Genomic DNA, 19,165 nt, shown 5'->3' on the forward strand with positions numbered 1-19,165 from the left:
AGTTCAGTTGAAAGTAGCGCGTCTCTTGTATTCTTAGTTCCCCCCGCCGTCCCTTTTTCGCTATCCGAAGTTACGCATATATCTTTTAGCCAGTATTGCGTACACGCGCGTGTACAGAGTACCTGCATTGTAAAGAGTGCTTGTTATGTGTTTCTAGCTGTGTATAATAGCTTGTATCACTTTCCTTCTTCCTTTCTTCCTTTCTTTCTTTCTTTTTCGATGACGAACAGAAGAATTCGCCCTTGGGCTGTCGTAATTGCGTTTTATTGTTTAGAGCGGTCATGTTGCCTATCACCAAAAGCAGGACCCGTTGATTTGCATTTTTGAACGGTGAGTATTGTCTGCGTGGAAAGTCGCCACCCAGATCAGATGCAGCGAAATAAGATCACACTAGGCACTTCGCACCACCTGTTGATACTACTTGCAACAGAAAATTCTCGTTCGTATTGTCTTCTAGCTGCTTGAGGAACGAAGTCGACGTCACAGGTGTACCGCTGTTCGCTAAACCGCTGGGTGCGTTGTCCGACAGCCACGTCGCATCTATATAAATTGTTCTCTCATCTTGGTAAAACGATGAGTCGCCCTAATTTACCAGCACTTTTCTTGTTTCGTCTTCCACGTCTTCTTCAAGGACGACGTCGGCTACGTGATGAGAACCACGAGGTCCTCTCCGAACGAGCTCTGCACGCTGATGTTTGGTAGAACGTGCGGAAACCTCACGTTGCCGGAACACGTGTGGGAGATAGACGTTCCAGAAAAGCCCAGCGACACCACGCCTCTACTCAGGAAGAGAGTGAGTTGCTTCCTTGCACGGTTCACTCTTACAGAGAACACCTAGTTAGTATTCAAACCAACATAGCTTAACTGAACGTGTCGTCAACCTCAAATATCGTGACACATTGCACTTGGGATGGCCCCATATCATAATATTGGCACGTACACACGTACTTGTTCGTCTCTTTTTTTTTCTGTGACCGCATTTCACCGGCTAAGAAATGTTAAAACTTTCCGCTCAGCGCAAGACGCACCCCTTTCTGTATCGGAAGTTTCTCGGATGTTATCGCGGGTTCTATCTATCGGCTATGCTTTTAACCCAGCCTTGCGCAATCAGATAGCGTGCACGAGGCGAATAGCGGTTTACATTTTAGAGCGTACGCGAACACCAGCGATTTCGATAAAAGGGTCAATGAGCCATGTATAAATAGCGGACGTGTCCGATCCGCAAATCAGAAATTTTCGACAATCGATTAGTGCGATCGCCGTTGTCATTGTGCTGAGTGTTACTCGTGCTGGGCACAGGTTCACCAAAGAAAGAGTGAAATTCGTGAATCACATTGACACTGCGTCTCCCTTCTCCGTTACTACAACGCGACAATGTAAAGTTTGTGTAACGCAAAGTTCTCTCGAGACATTGAGAAACGCAGCTGATAACACTGGCGTTACATATTCTAACACTTGCTTAAGTATATTTCTCACAAAATCTGCCGTTGACCCACAGGTAACTAAATTACTGAAATTAACTTCTGCGGCTCTACATGCCAAAACCAGGATATGATTATGAGGCACGCCGTACTGGGCGGGGGTCCCGGGATTAATTTAGACCACCTCGGATTCTTTAACGTGCGCTCAATGCACTATGCACGGGTGTTTTCGCATTTGGACCGTGTCGAATTCCACAAGTATTTAAACTCGCACATAGATTTGCCATTGTGACTAGCCCTGTTTTTCTTAGTTTGATTTTGCTGACATTTGTGCTTATGCTAGCGCAGAGTGCTCAATTTTTCACCACTAGTAAAATACACGCCTAACGCTCTGGAGCCCTTGCATACGTAATTCATTGCAAAGACTGCGATTAAACCACGTAGTTTGAACTTTACCTGTGCATTGCTTATAACGTGACCCTTATTTTCATCAAGCATAAACAAGGTGCGTTGTTTATATAGCAGAGGATTAAATTCGACAATGTTCACAAAACACACTTATAACGCTCCGGAGCGCTCGAATACGTGATTTATTGCAAAGGCCGCAATTAATCCTCCCACTTTTCCTTTTGCCCTGCAATTCACCCATTACCTGGCCCTAACTATCACCAAATATAGTTAAGGTGACTCATTTAATTCACTGAGGATGCTTGGCGTACCTCTGTACAGCAGGCATATCGTTTTACTGCAAAGCATTCATCTAGGCCACGGTGCACCAAGCAGCGTTCTCTCGAAAGCAGGCAATCCTGCTATGAAATATTTTCCTCGGTGGCGGCGTGCAGGCACAGTCAAGGGCCGAGCTGGCGTCGTCATTCCGCGTGCTGCATCTGTCGGACACCCACTACGACCCGGAGTACGTCGAGGGGAGCCTGGCATCGTGCGATGAGCCCCTGTGCTGCCGTCCCGCATCAGGAGAAGTAACAAACGACACAGACCGCGCTGGCCGCTGGGGTGACTTGCGTTACTGCGACCTGCCGTTCCGCACGCTGGAAAACATGCTCGAGCACATCGGGCGACAGGGACGTCAGGTGAGCGAGTAGCTCCTCTTTTAATTTGAGAAAAGAAAAATAAAAAAGGAAAAATGCGGCAGAACCTACCTCACGATTAATTTCGACGTTAATGGGATTATCAGTGTAGTAAAGTGGCGACGCAAGGTATTGCCACCACAGGCACGCGTCGTATTTGAAGCGTCCATGCAGCCGGGTTCCTCTCTCCCGCTTCCCTCTACACATGCTGCGTCATTCGGCGGCGTCGCCACGAAGCCCATGCGTGGCACTTGTGCGAATATACATTCAGGAAAGTTTGTCCCAATGTATATGACGGAGTTTAGATTGAGCCCAAGCACCAGATTAATCATGATTTTTTTCCCGTTGATAAGTGGCACATACGCAGTGGCACGTACCCAGTGAGCGAAGTTGGCGTCGAGGAGGTTCACTGAAGAACAGCGCATAAGTATAGTGACGCATTCCACAGTAACACGAGCGGACATGGAACGGGCTAACTGGTGCGCGGCACATAGCTAGAGTCACATATCCAGTGATTCAAGATGTTCCGGTACTTGGTTTCGAACCCCGTTACCTCAGCACAGCAGTCTGATGGTTTACCAATTAGACCGTGGACTTCTCAGTGACTCAAGCTGGCGGGAAAACGGTGACAGAGAGGTAGCCCCCGGAAAGTGCGTGTATTATCATAAGAATGCTAATCGCATTAAAACACTTCGGTACATACCCGTCCATCCTACAGGTATTGTTAAATAGCGATGGGCCTACTGTAGTAATGCACGCGTGTAATGTACTCGTTGTAAACCCAATTAATTTTCGTAGTAACTGGTTGATTATTACGGAAAATCAGGGCAAGAAATTCCCTTGCTAGAATTTAGAATGCGTGTGCGTGCGTGCGTGTGCGCGCGCATTTTTTCTGGGATCCTTTAATGAGCGACGAAGTCTTTCTTCACTCATGAACAATTAAGTAAGCCCCCATACAAAAACCGCTGAATTCACGTACATGAATTTCACAGTAGCGTAGTCACCTGTCCTTAGTGAACGCTTTTTCTGGTCCCCCGAGTCTCCTCTCGGCTTACGAGCGGCCGCTTTAATATTTCAGAAGCGTCAGTAACTAATACAGCTTAACTTACTGCGCTTCTTTGTTGTTCCTTTACTCGAACTGCGTAGGCGCCCGGAGAGTTGCGCTTGCCTCTCCCGTCTGCAAAAGCAACGCACCCAGCACCCACCTCGAGATTTGACCTCGGCTTTTGCCTCAGTTCGCAAATATATCGTTTACACTTCAGGCGTATATGTAAGTACGCATTAAACTAGTATGAACGGTCATTGCCAGTGATGTCCACAAGCTGTTTAGAAAATGCTGGGGAGGTCTGCTACCTTTGCCCACGTCCGTACATAATTTCAATCTCGCTTATGCCAATTTATACAATATAAGTGACACTCAGAAGGCGATTAGAAGCACTTGTGGCACGATTTTCATTGTTCTTAGCCTCAGTTCGCCTACTGGACCGGCGATCTCCCACCCCACGACGTGTGGAGGGTAACCCGGGCCTCCAACTTCGAGAACTTCGAGACGACCGTCTCGACTATCGCCAAGCGGCTGCCCGGCGTCACGGTCTATCCGGTCGTCGGAAACCACGAAGCTGTTCCCCCGAACATGCAAGTTCCAGCCAATCACTAGTTTCTTCGAAACGGAAACGGCGCGCTCCTGCACTATAAGACGCACCTTCATTAATTTCATGGAATGCAATGATGAAACAACGCTTCACTGAAAAATATGGTGTGGAATAAAATAAATCGAAAAGAAAACAGTGTTTTCTTCTCTAAGTGCACTGAATCGAATTGGAGGCTCCATTGTAGCAAACAAGACTCAGAGTTTTCCAAACAAGCGAGGAACAAGGAAGGAGCTGCAAATTAATTTTAAGAAAGACAATCGGAAAATATAATGAGAAAGCGCAGCAGTACAATCAGAGTCGAATTAGTAGGAAGTCGTTCAAATTGAATACGAAGAGCAGGAAAAAAAACAATTTGCTGGTGTCCTGTCTCCTGTATAGTCTCTGTGTTGTTTCTCGTGGTCTTTGTTTTCTACACGAATGAAACAAAAACTAAATGAAGTCAGACGTGACTCACAGCTTGTCTTCAACAAAGACACCAGTAAAGTCATGCGGCTACTGCTTACACTTGCGTGCGAGATAGCCCCTTAGAAACAAGCTTGCTTGAATTGCTGCCTGATTTGAAACGGCAATTTTACCTTTCTTCTCAATATTAACTCGTAATGATAAAAAAGTACAAGTCATCAATTCGAGTTTTTAGAAAAAAGTAAGTAACAGCGCTATTGCATTAAGCAAGTGTTCTTTTCTTATAAAAAAAATCGTCATGAAGTGATGAAAAATAACGATCTTAATAATAGCAATACATTTGAATTTGTGCGCAGCAAAACTCGTTATTGAACGCCTATAATAGATCATCAGTAACGCCGAATAGCAGGTCACGTTTGGTCTGGCCTCCTCTTCGCAGTACACGTGTCCCGTTTATGGCGCAGATAGGTTTGCTGGAGACAAAAAAAAAATGCCTCGGTACGGCACAAGTCCTGTCTGGCATTTCTTACTTACTCTGCGTGACTGTTATATAACTTCGTAGCAAAACGCTGCTTCAATTTTCGAGGAATTCTGTATCACTTCTCCGGCACTTCGCGTTGTTCGCTACAGAAAAAAATCGGAAGGTACACACTGAGCAAAAGAGCGGCAAGTTGATAACGAAACAGCAGGACTCTCACCATGTCGGCTTTCCGTGCGTTGTATGCATGCCAACCAAGGGGCAGGCCGAGCAGTTCAAACACGGAACTCCTGGCGCGTGCAGGTTCCCCGAGACCGACCACAGCGATGCGCGGCACGCCGAGAAGTCGCAGTGGCTGTACGACAGCCTAGCCGAAGATTGGAAGGTGTGGCTTTCGGAAGACGCCCTCGCCACCGTCAGACGGTGGGTGTCTCCGAACGTGTGCAGCGAGTGCCCATGGAGCTTGCATCTGGATTTTACGAGCACGGCCAGCAGACGGCGAGAACTGTAGCTTCAGCACAAAGCTCGGTCAGCCAGGATCATGCGGCCCCCATTGTGCCATATTCCTTCTTCTCCTCTTCGCGCTTCCGCTGCGGTTAGACCGCCGCGCCATACGTTTATGTTACTCTGCGGCCGCACCGCATGTGTTATCAGCAGGATCAGCGAGCAATAAGCGGTGGAAGAAAAGGAAGTGAGCGATAGCATTACATTGAACCGATGCCACGCATCGTACCTTTGTCTCGGCCTTTGTCTCGCACACTCACGAACATACTATGGTATGCGGCTTCAAGTTCTAGAGCAACGTGACGATGCACATCGAAATCGTGCGCCTCATGTTCGCGATACCGGGAAGCAGGCCGCCAGCGCTGAGCTACGACGAACGGTTTTCGATAGTTGCGACATGCACGTAGCATCGCACTTAGCATCGCGCTGTAGACGTTGCGACTGATCTAGCAGCATGATCACGTTATACCGCAATGTAACGCCGGATCAAGTATCCTTTCAGCGGACGTGTTTAAATGTGAGACACACCCTATCCTCGCTGAACTGTTGCGAAGCTTCTGGTCCACAGCCAGTAGACATACTGCCATTGATTCATGCGCAGTTAATTTCCACAAGAGCAACAAGTTCTATGAGATGACGCAATTACGATAGCATGATAGAGCGCGATATCGAGCAGGTGAAGTTGCACTTGCGGAGCAGTGAACAGCTGAACTTCAGATAAATTGAAAATTTGATATCAGAGGAAGTGACGTAAAACGAAAGTTTAGTGGTAGCCCCACGTCGAAATTCGCACAAAAGCTTCCCGTGACATCGTACGTTCTCGTGAGGTCTGGCATCGCCTAGCTAACTGCTTATTCAGAAAATGGATAGTGTATACAAACATTAAGGAGCGATTCGCCAGCAACTTGCCACAACTCCTACTTTTGTCATCAGCTTCTCTACGAGAGAATGGACAAAACAACTTACAAATATGTGACTTCACCTAGTGGCATCGTCTGTGTCCACATTTGACTGTTAAATTGAAAATTAAAAGTTATACCTCCTTCAATCAAATGCCGTCCCCTCAACTTTTGCACGGTCCCTATCCTTTTATCATTCGTCTGACTGCTGCAGATGCAACTGTGCTGAATGTAAATGAAAATGGGCTCAGTTTGATTGCTGAATTGATAGCGTCCCAAAACAACCGCCTACTTATGAGAGACCAAGTAGTGGAAGGCTCCGGAACAATTTTGAAGATATGGGGTTTCTCAGCATGCACCTAGAAAATGTACAAAGGTCACAGATCCCAGATAGTGGCCCCATTCTGAAACCTTTTCTCAAAAGAAAAATGAATGTAAATTCTACGCACTGTGGGGAGTCAACGTCATGCGAAGCGTTTTGCAGGTACCTGGTAGCACCGCTTGGAATTCTTCGAAGAATTACCACATGGACCAAAGTGCTTGTGTAATTAAGCAAGCAGTTGTTTTCGACGCGAGCATGTGTGTAACGACAGAAGCAAGACGACGACAATAGTTAGTACACTGTAAAAAAATTTACACCCTTAAGGGTCTTGTCGCACTGGTAACACCCTTACCACCCTTACCGTTAGGGTCTTATAAATATGTATAGAGGACGAAAGCGGAGCTCTGTCTAGACGTGCGACGACAAAAGACGTAGTTGAAAACTACGTAATCATTCTGTCAGCCTTGGGCGCACAGAAACATCCGATAGGAGAGTTTAATATATTTCCTTCTGAAATTTTCTTGTCGGATATTTTTGTGCGCCCAAGGCGTTACGCTTACAACACTCTTACCGTTAGGGTCTTATAAATATGCATAGAGGATGAAGGCGGAGCTCTGTCTAGACGTGCGATGACAAAAGACGTAGTTGAAAACTATGTAATCATTCTGACAGCCTTAGGCGCACAGAAACATCCGATAGGAGAGTTTAATATATTTCCTTCTGAAATTTTCTTGTCGGATATTTCTGTGCGCCCAAGGCGGTCAGAATTATTGCATAGTTTCCAACTACGTCTTTTGTCATCGCACGTTTAGTTAGAGCTCCGTTGTCGGCCCCTATAAATTTTTGTAAGGCCCCAACGGTAAGGCTGTTTGTTACCCGTGCGACAAGAAAACACCTTTAAGGGTGTAAGCATTTTTACACTGAGTGACGGCGATGACATTACGGCAGCATTCTTATTCCTTGGTGAGGAACGTCACAACCTGTTGCGTTACGATCTGAGCTGATCCCGAGGATGGTGCAATGAAGCGCAGCGTCTTCGTAGCCTCCTTCAACGAAAGAAAGTGGTAAGCCTGCGGCCAAGTGGAAAAGAACGCACGCGAGGGCATGTGCTCAGCTCTTGCTGTTTGACGTGACGAACGTGTCAATCGTCTCGGAAAGATGGCGCGGGTCGTTGGCACGACGGAAGCATGCGCGCGCTAGCGTCAGGGTGCCGTGCTCGGCGTCGGATGTTCGATCACATCATCGGATACTTTTGAATTTTCTTTTTTATGAAACGAGGCGAGACTGGAACCTACCTACCGCAATGTTTCTGGGATGAGCAAAAGAATGCTTCGGGCATTAAAGTATGGGTCCGGTCATTGACAGTAGCAAAAAAAAAAGAAAAAAAGAAAAATAGGTATTCTTACTTCCTTTAGGTTTCTAGTGATCTTGTTCGTGAAGTATATCTGTCATTAACGAATCCGACTGTACCTTCTTGTCGATCCATTACTGTTATGCTGCCTTACAGCTTCTGTCGTTCTTGATTTATCTCTACCGTTATACCAGGGCTGGATACTACGTCGCTAAGCCAAGAGAAGGCCTTCGATTAATATCGCTCAACACAAACTTCTGCTACAACTTCAACTTGTAAGTGCGAGTTATAATTCTTTCTTTCCTAATTAACGATACGGTCTAATATCTTGGCAGGGTACACTAATGCGTTCTGGCCTTGTCAAACTGAGAAAATAAGTCGAATGCCCGGCGGAATGAATAAAGCAAGAAATAAATATTATCCTACCGAGTTGGGTAGCGCAACACTGTCTAAATCAATGTGAAGATGGTGGTTGGTTTAGCATTAACCACACTGGTATTTTACTTCACAAAACGTTTCGAGCACCGTCATATGTCGAGTCACGCGCAAATCTGCAGCCATCCCCCCATCGCCCCGAACTTACCGTTCACAGCAGGTGTATCTCGCCGAGGAGAGGGCAGGGGAGGGGGCGGGGCGATTATAGTAGGCAAAGTGCTGGCGCAAGAAGGCGCAGAAGTCCATGAGCCTAGCACAGAGTGTAGTCTATAAATGCCATGCTTCGCTTACCTTTGTATCGGCGTGAGGTTAACTGTAGCCGAAAAACACGGGCTTTCGCCAGAAATGTAAGCACATTAAATATTGAATATTGAAATTATTGAATAAGTCTTTGTTTTCAGAGAGGTCTGTACCGTGGCTCAAGCAGGGGTACAGAGTTACTTAGGAGGAATTAGGAGGATTCCCTTGTCAGATTCTATTTGCCGCAGCGGATTCCCTAGCAAACTCCAACGGGGATAGTACCAGCTTCTTGGCGCGCCCGGAGTTCTTTTGTGTCGTCTATGTCACGTGAGATCGCTCCAGCCTAGCGTGTTTGAAGCAACAAAACTCCCATTGCGAGCGTCGGGAACTGCCCCTAACGAGCTAGGGGAAGCTGTCACAATGTGACTTCTGCGCGGTCTTTTGTGGAGATGGGCGACTTCTCGGTCTGTTTTGTCGATAGGACATTTTCCTACAAATGATGACATGGCAGGCAATTTGGAACCTGTTATTGCGCAGAACAGCAGAACTTAGCGACTGTATAACAATGACGCCAGTTTCAAGTTCAGAAAACAAATTGGTCTCCCAAGAGAGGCTCTACCATTCTAGCTTATCGTGCAGCACAGTTATGCAAACCTTTGAGTCACCTCCGCAGCTTTTCTATTTTCCTCTTGGGAGTGGTTACTAACCGTTACGTGTTACCTTGATAGCTGGCTCTTCGTGAACTCGACCGACCCTGGAAACCAACTGCGATGGCTGGTAGACGAGCTGCTTGATGCCGAACGCGTAGGCGACAAGGTAAGAAATCTATGCCTATGCGGGCTCCTTTTCTGAGCAGTGTAACGAAACAATTCACACCGGTACGGTGTTTATTATTTCTGCGGTAAACACTAATTACCACTTAGGTAAAATAAAGTTCAATAATCAATTTCTTAGTTAGTGTCGCACATAGCCGTTTCAAAACGCAATCCGGTCAGTGTTCAAGACATTTTACTCGGCAGACAACTTAACACTACCGCCTGTTTTGAGGCAGTCCTTCCCAAAGTCTGCCCCGAACAGCAATGGTATTGCACGTAGTCACGTCCCATAGTATAAGGGGGCATTTCTCGAAAAACAATAAGCGGAATGCCAATGCATCCTCCATCAAATAGGTAGGGTCCAATGGGGTCTAACTCGGCAACTCAATTTCGTTTCCATACAAAAAGTAAACTCGCCTTAAAAATAAATAAATAGAAAATGATAATAGAAACAAGGCTTCAGCACGCTCAGACACTCACACATGCAAGAGTGAAAGAAAAATAATCGATGAAGCTTAACGACGAGGGCGAGTCACTGCACAAAATCCTATCCAGTATTTGGAGCGCATGTCCGCAACTTATAAAAAACGTTCCTTCGCTGCACTGGAGGCTGTTCTTTCAAGGAGGCCACTAACTGACCAGGGCACAAGTACTGTCCAAAGAGACAATGGATGATAGCCCAGAGCCCTGAGTTTTGAAGGGCAGCTTTTGCCTTTGCTGGGCGTACAGGGGGCATTCCAGAAGCATGTGCCTCGGTTCGGCGCACGGCCATGTCGAAGCTAGTACCTGTCAAGTGGAAATACGTCGTGCATCCCAGAGAAAAAATTTCACGAAATTCTGGCGGGCGGGCTTCAAATGCATACTTGCAGCGTGTCCCCCAAAATATTTGCTCAACAAGATAATTCACGCATTTTCGTTAATTGAATGGTGAATGAGATAGGGATGTAAGCGCAGGCGCGCGTGGTGAAAATTGGATAATGTGATTAGATCAGTAGATATGTGCGGGCATATGATAGAGAAAACAAATGCAAGGGAGCAGTAACTGGAGATTAGTGAGGAAGCCTTCGTCCTGCAAGTGGACACAAAAAAATTATGATAATGATAACGGTGATCACGATAATTACCGCGACATTTCGGATGCTCACAGACATGAATGTCCTATCGCCAAAAAATATGGCCTCTTTCTTTACCGCGGTGGTTATAAAACAAGCGCTATCAGGTAACCGCTGAAACACTTGGCGTAAACAGTTGCTCGTGTCACTGGTACAGTGGTCTTTGACGACCTGATATGAAATGAAAAGCACCGATTTTACATCGTGTCGACATTTCAGGTGCACCTGATCGGCCACATACCTCCCGGCTTGCCCGACTGCCTCGACACTTGGAGCGCCATGTTTCACAGAATCGTGGAAAGGTGGGTGTGCATGTATTTTATTTTTATTTTTAATGTCTAATATATATGTAACTCGTGATCTCCTTAGTCTAAACTGCGTAACCCTGCAAACGCTGCATCTCTGAACATCGATGACCATGCATGCAGCTTTAAAACGTCTTCAACAGTCTAGTGAATGCTTCGCAGGAAGAAACCTGAAAAGTCATTTACTTTTTATCCCTTCCGTATTCTCACGAAACCATAATATAGCAATAAAAGACGAGTAAGGAATTAAGGCGCCGATAAGCGGTCATGGTGACTCCCGGGCTATGACATTCTGGCGCTGCAAGCGAGGTCATGGGTTCGCTGTCCGACTGCGGCAACTGCGTTCTAGTAAGAGCGGATCGCAAAAAAGCTCGTGTGCCAAGCTTTTTAAGGCTATGACATTCTGGCGCTGCAAGCGAGGTCATGGGTTCGCTGTCCGACTGCGGCAACTGCGTTCTAGTAAGAGCGGATCGCAAAAAAGCTCGTGTGCCAAGCTCAGTTAAGACATCAAAGCGGTCAGAATTATTCCGGAGACCAGTGCGGTGTCTCTTCTACGCACAATGTAAATTTGGAACATAAAACCATTTCTTTTTATAGCGCAGCTCTTAGGTGCCCGTTTCTACGGCGAGCGTCGGCGTCGGCGGCGTAACCGAGCGAACGAACAAGTGGAGAGGAAGGTGCGGCGACGATGGCCACGAGATGGCGCCGGAGTAGAGCGCGTCGTCTTTGGCCATACAAGGCCATGAAATACCCCGAGTGGCCGAATACAAATATCTCGGGGTATGGATAAACAAAGGGCAGATGTACACGGAAAAGCACGAACAGTCTCTCATAGCAAAAGGGCGAAGAGATGCCGGGATAATGAAACATAAGGCATTGTGGGGGTACAACAGGTATGAGGTACTGAGAGGCATTTGGAAGGGAGTAATGGTGCCGGGGCTTACTTTCGGGAATGCGGTCCTGTGTTTAAGGGCAGAGGTTCAGTCGAGACTAGAAGTAAATCAGAGAGCTGTGGGAAGGTTAGCACTAGGTGCCCATGGGAAAACCACAAACGAAGCAGTGCAGGGAGATATGGGCTGGGCATCGTTCGAAGCACGGGAAGCTCAGAGTAAAATCCTATACGAAAAACGTCTGAAGAAATTGGACGATAACAGGTGGGCAGCTGAGGTTTTTAAATACCTATACAGAAAGAGCGTTGACTCACAATGGCGGAAAAGAACTAGGAAGCTAACCAGTAAGTATGCCAGACACGAGGACGAAGAAAGACAGAGCATTAAACGACAGGTTAAAAATGCGGAAGGTAAAAATTGGATAAATTCAATGGAAAAGAAGCATAGTGTGGAACTATATCGATACTGCAAACAGCAGATCAGGAAGGAAGCGTTTTATGATAACTCAAGGGGCAGTGCCCTACTCTTTGAAGCTAGATCAGGATGTCTTAGAACGCGGAGCTATAAAAAGAAATTTAACGAAGAAGAAGACACATGTACTGTGTGTGGTAAATATATAGAAACAATGGAACACCTCATACTAAAATGTGATGGTATCAATCCCGATGTAGATGCGGCCAGAGTCACCCTTCCTGATGCCCTAGGGTTCAGAGATAATGATAGTCATGTAAATAAATATGCGGTGGAAATTAGCAAAAGGCGAGTGGAGGATTGGTGGCTCAAAAGCAGAGAGGTGACATAAGGTTAAAAGGGTAGGAAGACGTATTTAAAGAAAATCGAGAAATTCAATAACACACAACACAGATAAAAATAAAAGGCAAAATAAAAATCTGAGCATGGTGGCAACTGCCATCGCCCCGTTTCAAAGGGGACGCTCCTACCTTCCATCCATCCATCCATCGTCTGGTAGATTTGTAGGAGGCGGCCGCTCTGAATCGCGGCCACGCGTCACCCACGCGCTGGCTCTCCAGATTATCCAGGCACTCGCGGCACAGTTCGCTCCGTTTGCAACGCGCCGCACGAGAAGGACGGTCCGCGCAAGTCAATATATCGCGAAGTGAAAACACGTACACAGCTGCGCTCAAATTTCGCATTATGGAGTATCGCAATCGCCGATGAATTTTCTTCCGATAAGAACGCTGTTATCCGGTTAGCGAGTCGCTTTGCAGTGAGATGAAAACCAAAACAACAAAGAGCTCTATATGGCTTTCGATTACTGAATATGACTTTGACACTGAATGAAGGCTTCGAAATGCAGTACTCTAGAGTGTCAGACATGTTTAATCTTTTTTTTTTTATTTTCACCCTATATGCTGGTGCCAGGTTTTCAAGCACAGTGGTCGGCCAGTTCTACGGCCACACGCACTACGACGAGGCGATCGTGTACTACTCGTCCGTTGACAGGTCACGGCCTTTTGGGCTCGCCTTCGTCGCGCCGAGCGTCACCACGTACACCTTTCTGAACCCCGCTTACCGGATATACGAAGTCGACTCGGAATCCAAGGTGATATGCGACTACGGCTGTCAACATTCATACAAAAGCGCATTAAGACAATGGCAACATGACGAGGGCGCGGCGCAGCGCAGCCGACTCTAAACTTGTGTGTCGTGCTTTTTTTTCTCTAGCAAGATCAAATTATATGGACACTGCAGGCGAATTTTCGCCATAGTCGTCGCTGTGATGATGCGCTTATATTTATGTACATTATTAGCTTATTTATGGCGTATATGCAAGGTGCATTCCGTGTTATTCAAACGACATAGGAGAATTTTAGCAGAGCCTCACTTACACGTTCCGTCGCGAAATCACGCGCTCATGTGGCTGCATAGAAGAGCGTTAATTTCGCTTTTTCTCGCAAGTGCGTCTCCCAGACACGCCATCGACGCGCAGTCAGCTTGCTTACAAACAAAAGTCGCAGTTTCGCCCGAAAGGCGAAGCATCGCCTGCGATAGGAAATTAGTAGACAGCTATACGAAGTAAGGATAGTAGTTTTATCGTCCGTATAAACGTGGAAACATTGGCTTACTAACTGAATTAATAAGCAAGGTAGCATGGTGTTAACACGCACAAGCAAACATGAACACATCACACTCGATGGCTAGGTAGGCTGCCGGATCCTCGGTATTCCCGGTTCGCCTCGCGGCGTTGCTGATCGAAAGCTACCTGCTCCTCAGGAGTGCGTAAGACGCGTGGTCTACCCCTTTCGGAGCCGAAGAGAAACTGCCGCGCGCGCGCTCGGCCGTGACGGTGAGCAACGACATCACTACTAGCGCAGCCAATCGCGCGCCTCTCTTTCTCTTTATTTTTTCGCGCATGGGCATGGGGTTGCGCCGGAGGAGTTTTCGGCGTACAGGCGACAGACGGACCGACGAATCATCTGCCATATACAGCTTCGCTGTAAGACAGTTTGAAGATGCAGAAGGTTCATAAAAGCACTTACACAATAGGTGCGCAGTGTATGTACGTATGTCTACATGTATCTATCGGTTTGTCTTTATTGTATGAGAAATATTACACACCGCACGTGCTGGTCTAAGCAATATAGCTTGTGTTGGTAAAAGACCAAACAATCAGCATAAATAAATTTCGGATGTGCGCAAGAGGAGAGACAAATGACTGAAATCAACAGTATAGCTAGCTCACGTACATAGTCATTAATAATGGTAGCACGGAAGGTCGATACATTCCTGTTTACCGCAGTTTCTCAAAAAAGAATATAAGGCATCTACCTTCACGAAAAGTACAATGAAAGCTTCTCTTGCATCACATTTTACCAGTCAGATTGGATAATTGTACTGGGGGCAAGTTTCTTTTTGTTTGTTTCAAGAAAACAGTGCAGGTTCCGGTTTTAACCTTGCGCTGCAAACCATTGCATGCATGGCGAATAGCCGTCACATAAACAAGCTTTTACCTCGCGGGCGTCAACACACCCTTGTTTTGTTTAATGTTGCTGAGCCAAGTAGCCGATCTTCGCACTTATGTTTTTTTGTGTTTTCTAAATATGGATCTTTCATTTCTACTCGCACTTTTACGCGCATTTTCTCTATTCTGCTGTTGTAAATAATGAATTTCATCGAATTAGTAACCCACTCTTATCTAATGTTCTATTTTGAGTGTGCAAATAAATATACAACATATTAAATTAAAATGTGTATTTTGAGGAGAAATCACGAGAAGTCGGCGTGTTTCATCCACAATGAGAAAACTGTCCAATTAAAGAGCCTCAACAGCCTGCTACACTTCTCCACTTGTCTGCCCTCAAGCTGGTGACGAGACACGAGACGTATTCCATGAACGTGACCGAGGCCAACCAAGGTGACGGAGAACCCTGCTGGAGGCTCGAGTACAGCACCGAGGACCTGGGTCTGGCGCAAGTGGGCCACGAGGACTGGGCCGCGCTCATCGGAGCCATGGAGGCTGACGAGGCTCGGTTTAACCAATACGTCGGGTGAGCACCCCGGTGCCACATATAACGTGTCTGCGCGGTCCCTGCCGACACATAGTTTTGTACCCCTGTGACACGGGCAAATTAAATTGCGCTTTGAGCAAGTGTATTTCAGCGCGCTGAGTGCCCTTTTGGCGGCGCGCTGCTGCGCGAGAAAAAAGAAAGCGTTCTTTGAAATTGGTGGTGATGGCTATCGCGAGTCAGAATTAAGGCAAAGCATATATTTCCAAACAGCCCGAGAGGGCGAGTAGTTCTTGCTGTTTTTGCATTTCTTTTTTTTTTTTGCAGTGCGGCGCACTTTATTACCTTGTAACGTCAGCGATTAAAAAAATTTATTAAAAATCCCTCCTGACCCTGCTTTCAGATTTACTTTATTTTTTACTCATTGCTAACGAAGCTACACACTTCGCGACCGCGAAGTGTGTTCGCCGAACACAATCGCCGACGAGCGCGCTGTGCAGTAAGTGTCACTATAAGCGTTCCCGTGTGGCAGCCTGCGAATGCCACTAGTGGCGAAGAGCACGGGCTCAAAGTGCGCTTAAGTTTGCCAGTGTGACAGGGGTACTAGATACTCAACATTGACTTCCTTAATGGCTAAGTGATAATAACAATTTTGACACAACCAAAACTGGCCAGGCCATCATGGTTGTCATTACTGCTTATTTCTGTCAGAACTTCCACGTCTTCATCTTCAAGAGATCCTTTCTTTCTTTCTTCTTCTTCTTCTTCTTCTTCTTCTTCTTCTTCCACAAGCCTACAGTTCCTCCCTTTTCTGAGTCGCCCGTTTAGAGGTGATGACCAAGAACGTTGTGTATGGCTGCAAGCTCCAGCTCTTCATAACTCATGATACCCCACGTGCTTGAATACAACTCGCTGCGCCGATAACTTCCCAACTTCAAAGGTCCTAGAATATTTGCTTCGCTGGCTGGTAGTTCCATCTGGGAGAGCACAATGCATTGCAGTCCAACTTCTGGCATTTGGTCCGGGCGCAGCTTGTGAAACTTAAACGTGGTGGCTTCTCTATTCCTGCATCGCTCCTCAGAGGTCTTGTAGCGCTCAGTAAACGGTAACTTGTCTTAAATCCCAAGACCAATGTCTAGAGCCAGTTTTGAAACATTACAGGCCACAAAATGTTAACTGCACTCGAGGCTGCAGTCAAGGAATTGTCTGATATTATGGCCTTCAAATGAGAAAATACTCCTACGTCAAGAAAAGCTATGACACTACTTATGTATTTCTTGCCAGGGCGTGCCACCACCATTCCGATACACTGATCTATTGAACCAGCAATGACGAAGTTTTGCATACCCCGGTGCTTCTCTTTTCCAGTTTGCTTAAGTGTACATGTATGACTTCAAATGGTTTATGTTCAAGCAGCATAAGCTCGTTAGGTCGTGGCTGGTACTTGGCTTTGTTTATTTGGTACAGGCGACATGACATTACCTAGTTTTTGATGTCACTTTTCATGTCTTTCCAACTAAACATCTGAGAAATCTGGTTGACTGCGCCAAATTTGTAATAGAATCAGAAGTGGCTTGGCCATCATGGCGGTAATTGCGGCATATTTCAGTCTGAATAACTTCCACGTTTCACCTTCAAGAGATCCTTAGCTTATTCTTCTTCGTCTAGCTTACAACAGCAATAATAATAATAATAATAATAATAATAATAATAATAATAATAATAATAATAATAATAATAATAATAATCTTACCTTCGGTCACTAGATTGACAGTGGCATAGTGATCATCATCAGCGCTAAACTTCTTATCCACTGCAGGACGAAGGCTTCTCACAGCTATCTCAAATTGCCCCCTGTCTTGCGTCTTCCGACACAATTCCATACCTGCACCTGTCCTAAACTTGTCAAACTACCTAAACCTCGGTCCTGCTCAGCTGCGTTTCCCGTCTCTCGACACCTATTCGGTTACAGTAATAGACCACCGGTTATCTGCACTGCGCATTATACAATCTTTACAGCTCCATTTATTCCTCTTAACTTCACCTATAAATATCAGCCATCACCGCATTGCTGACGCTCAAAGTTAGGCGTATCATGTTTTGTTCCATCACTTGTTGCGTGGTCCTTAGCATCTTTTCATGTTTCCTTGTTATCCCCAAACCTTACCGTCAATATTGAGACTAATTTGAATTGTCGAGTTCCTTTAGAGCGGCACACTGTAAGTACCACCTCGTTTCCTGTAATGTTGGTGGAGCGCATAGTTCTGAAAGCGCGTATGGTTCCCTAATCAAACAGTCCGATATACTCATCTATTTCTCCCTCTCTCCCCAAACGCTGATGGGGGCGCTCAGGTACACGACTCGCCTGGGCGACCAGGAGATGAAGTGCGACGACGAGTGTCGCGAGCGACTGCTGTGCCGCTGCCAAACGGACAGGGCGCACGACTACTCGGCCTGCCCGCGAGATCCCACCGCCAACAGGAAAAACGCCACCGGGAGGCAATACCATCATTTAGCATGACGTGCGCCGACTAGGAAGCATCGAATTTGGAATAATTGCTCGTGACGTTCGGATTTGAACCTGTAGTACGAGTGTGTTGCAAGTAGCTTTTGCGCGTAACACATCCCTCGACTTCTCCGAAACGACAGCAACGCCACCCTCGGCGGACAGAGTTACTATTCTCCTATTACACTCCTAGGCTGGGGAGGTGACAGCGAGTATCAGTTAGCACTCAGCTTCAAAGTGTTTAGCCGGAGTACAAGCGCGCAAACCATGCTCGTGGGGTATAGACTAAGCTCGAGATTGAGCCCATCGCGCTCTCCCATGGAGGGCCACGTAGGTCAGGGTCACGTGCATTCGCACAGTATCGCTGCTGATTGGCCGATGTCAGTTGTAGCTTTCACTTCAGTTCTACATTACTGTGAAAGCGACTATAGGCGTGATATTATTAAAGAAATTCTGAGATCGCATAAGGCAAGGAAGCTGCTTTTTCCAAAAGTTGAATTTGGCAACAAGACAGGTTCTTTTTTTAAATAAACAGCCTTTTTCAATCAAGCGTATTATCTTTGCTGGTTAAATTCGCAGGCACTACGGAGTACGAATGTTCGAAGTTTGTAACATGTATCATACACCTGTGTTTTTAATAAGAGTGTTTAACTCGAAATTTTGAGATTCGGCCTTGTGAAATATGGAGTTGTACAGCGCAGAGGCAACGACCACAAAAAAGAAGGAAAAAGACGACACACGCAGAGCATTCTGTGTGTCGTCTTGTCCTTTCTGTTCATCGTCATTGCCTATGCGCTGTACAACTCGATCATCATGAGCCAACAAGCCGACATTTCCACTATGTTGAAGTAGCCATGACGTTCTGTTGCTGAGCCCGAAGTCATCGGGTTAAAATCCACGTGACCGCATTCTGATGGGGCAGAATGCATGAATTAACGCTCGTGTACCTAGCACTGGGTGCACGTTCTTGAGACCTCGTGTAGTCCCAATGAATATGGAGCCATCCACAACGACGTCTCTCATTGACACGATTGTCGCTTCGGGTCTTGCTCCGCCAAGGATAATAAATGTTGCGGGATGCTCAATTAATATAGAAGATTATAGGATTGCTACGATTATGGGACCTTGCCTGTTTAGAAATCACGAAAGTGTCCGCTACCGACCAAGAACTGGGGTGCCCTTTTTGTTCATACACAAATTGTACAGTTGGACGGAGATTTATAGAAGAAAATAAAATTTTCAGCCGGACTTCCTCGTAATGTTTCTTTTTTCGAATGACTG

At 46.3% G+C, this 19,165-nt stretch overlaps 1 protein-coding gene across 1 annotated transcript; it reads left to right on the plus strand.

Moving 5' to 3' along the window:
- Positions 1-645: 645 nt before the first annotated feature.
- Positions 646-19,142, plus strand: LOC142586239 (sphingomyelin phosphodiesterase-like). Its single transcript, XM_075697489.1, has 10 exons — positions 646-793; positions 2,264-2,509; positions 3,972-4,141; positions 5,342-5,461; positions 8,309-8,389; positions 9,518-9,605; positions 10,936-11,018; positions 13,295-13,475; positions 15,236-15,420; positions 17,731-19,142. Exons 1-10 carry the CDS (start codon positions 650-652, stop codon positions 17,897-17,899), a joined length of 1,467 nt encoding a protein of 488 aa, XP_075553604.1. The 5' UTR covers positions 646-649; the 3' UTR covers positions 17,900-19,142.
- Positions 19,143-19,165: the final 23 nt, after the last annotated feature.

This window comes from Dermacentor variabilis, chromosome 6 (assembly GCF_050947875.1).
Source record: "Dermacentor variabilis isolate Ectoservices chromosome 6, ASM5094787v1, whole genome shotgun sequence".
NCBI lineage: Eukaryota > Metazoa > Arthropoda > Arachnida > Ixodida > Ixodidae > Dermacentor > Dermacentor variabilis.

What these genes read in the sequence shown, in the direction of transcription:
- LOC142586239 (XM_075697489.1), top strand. Translation starts at nt 650, where the DNA reads ATGAGAACCACGAGGTCCTCTCCGAACGAGCTCTGCACGCTGATGTTT. An exon ending in GAAGCTGTTCCCCCGAACAT is followed by an intron (nt 4,142 to 5,341) that starts GCAAGTTCCAGC and finishes TGGCGCGTGCAG; the next exon opens with GTTCCCCGAGACCGACCACA. An exon ending in CGGTTTAACCAATACGTCGG is followed by an intron (nt 15,421 to 17,730) that starts GTGAGCACCCCG and finishes GGGGGCGCTCAG; the next exon opens with GTACACGACTCGCCTGGGCG.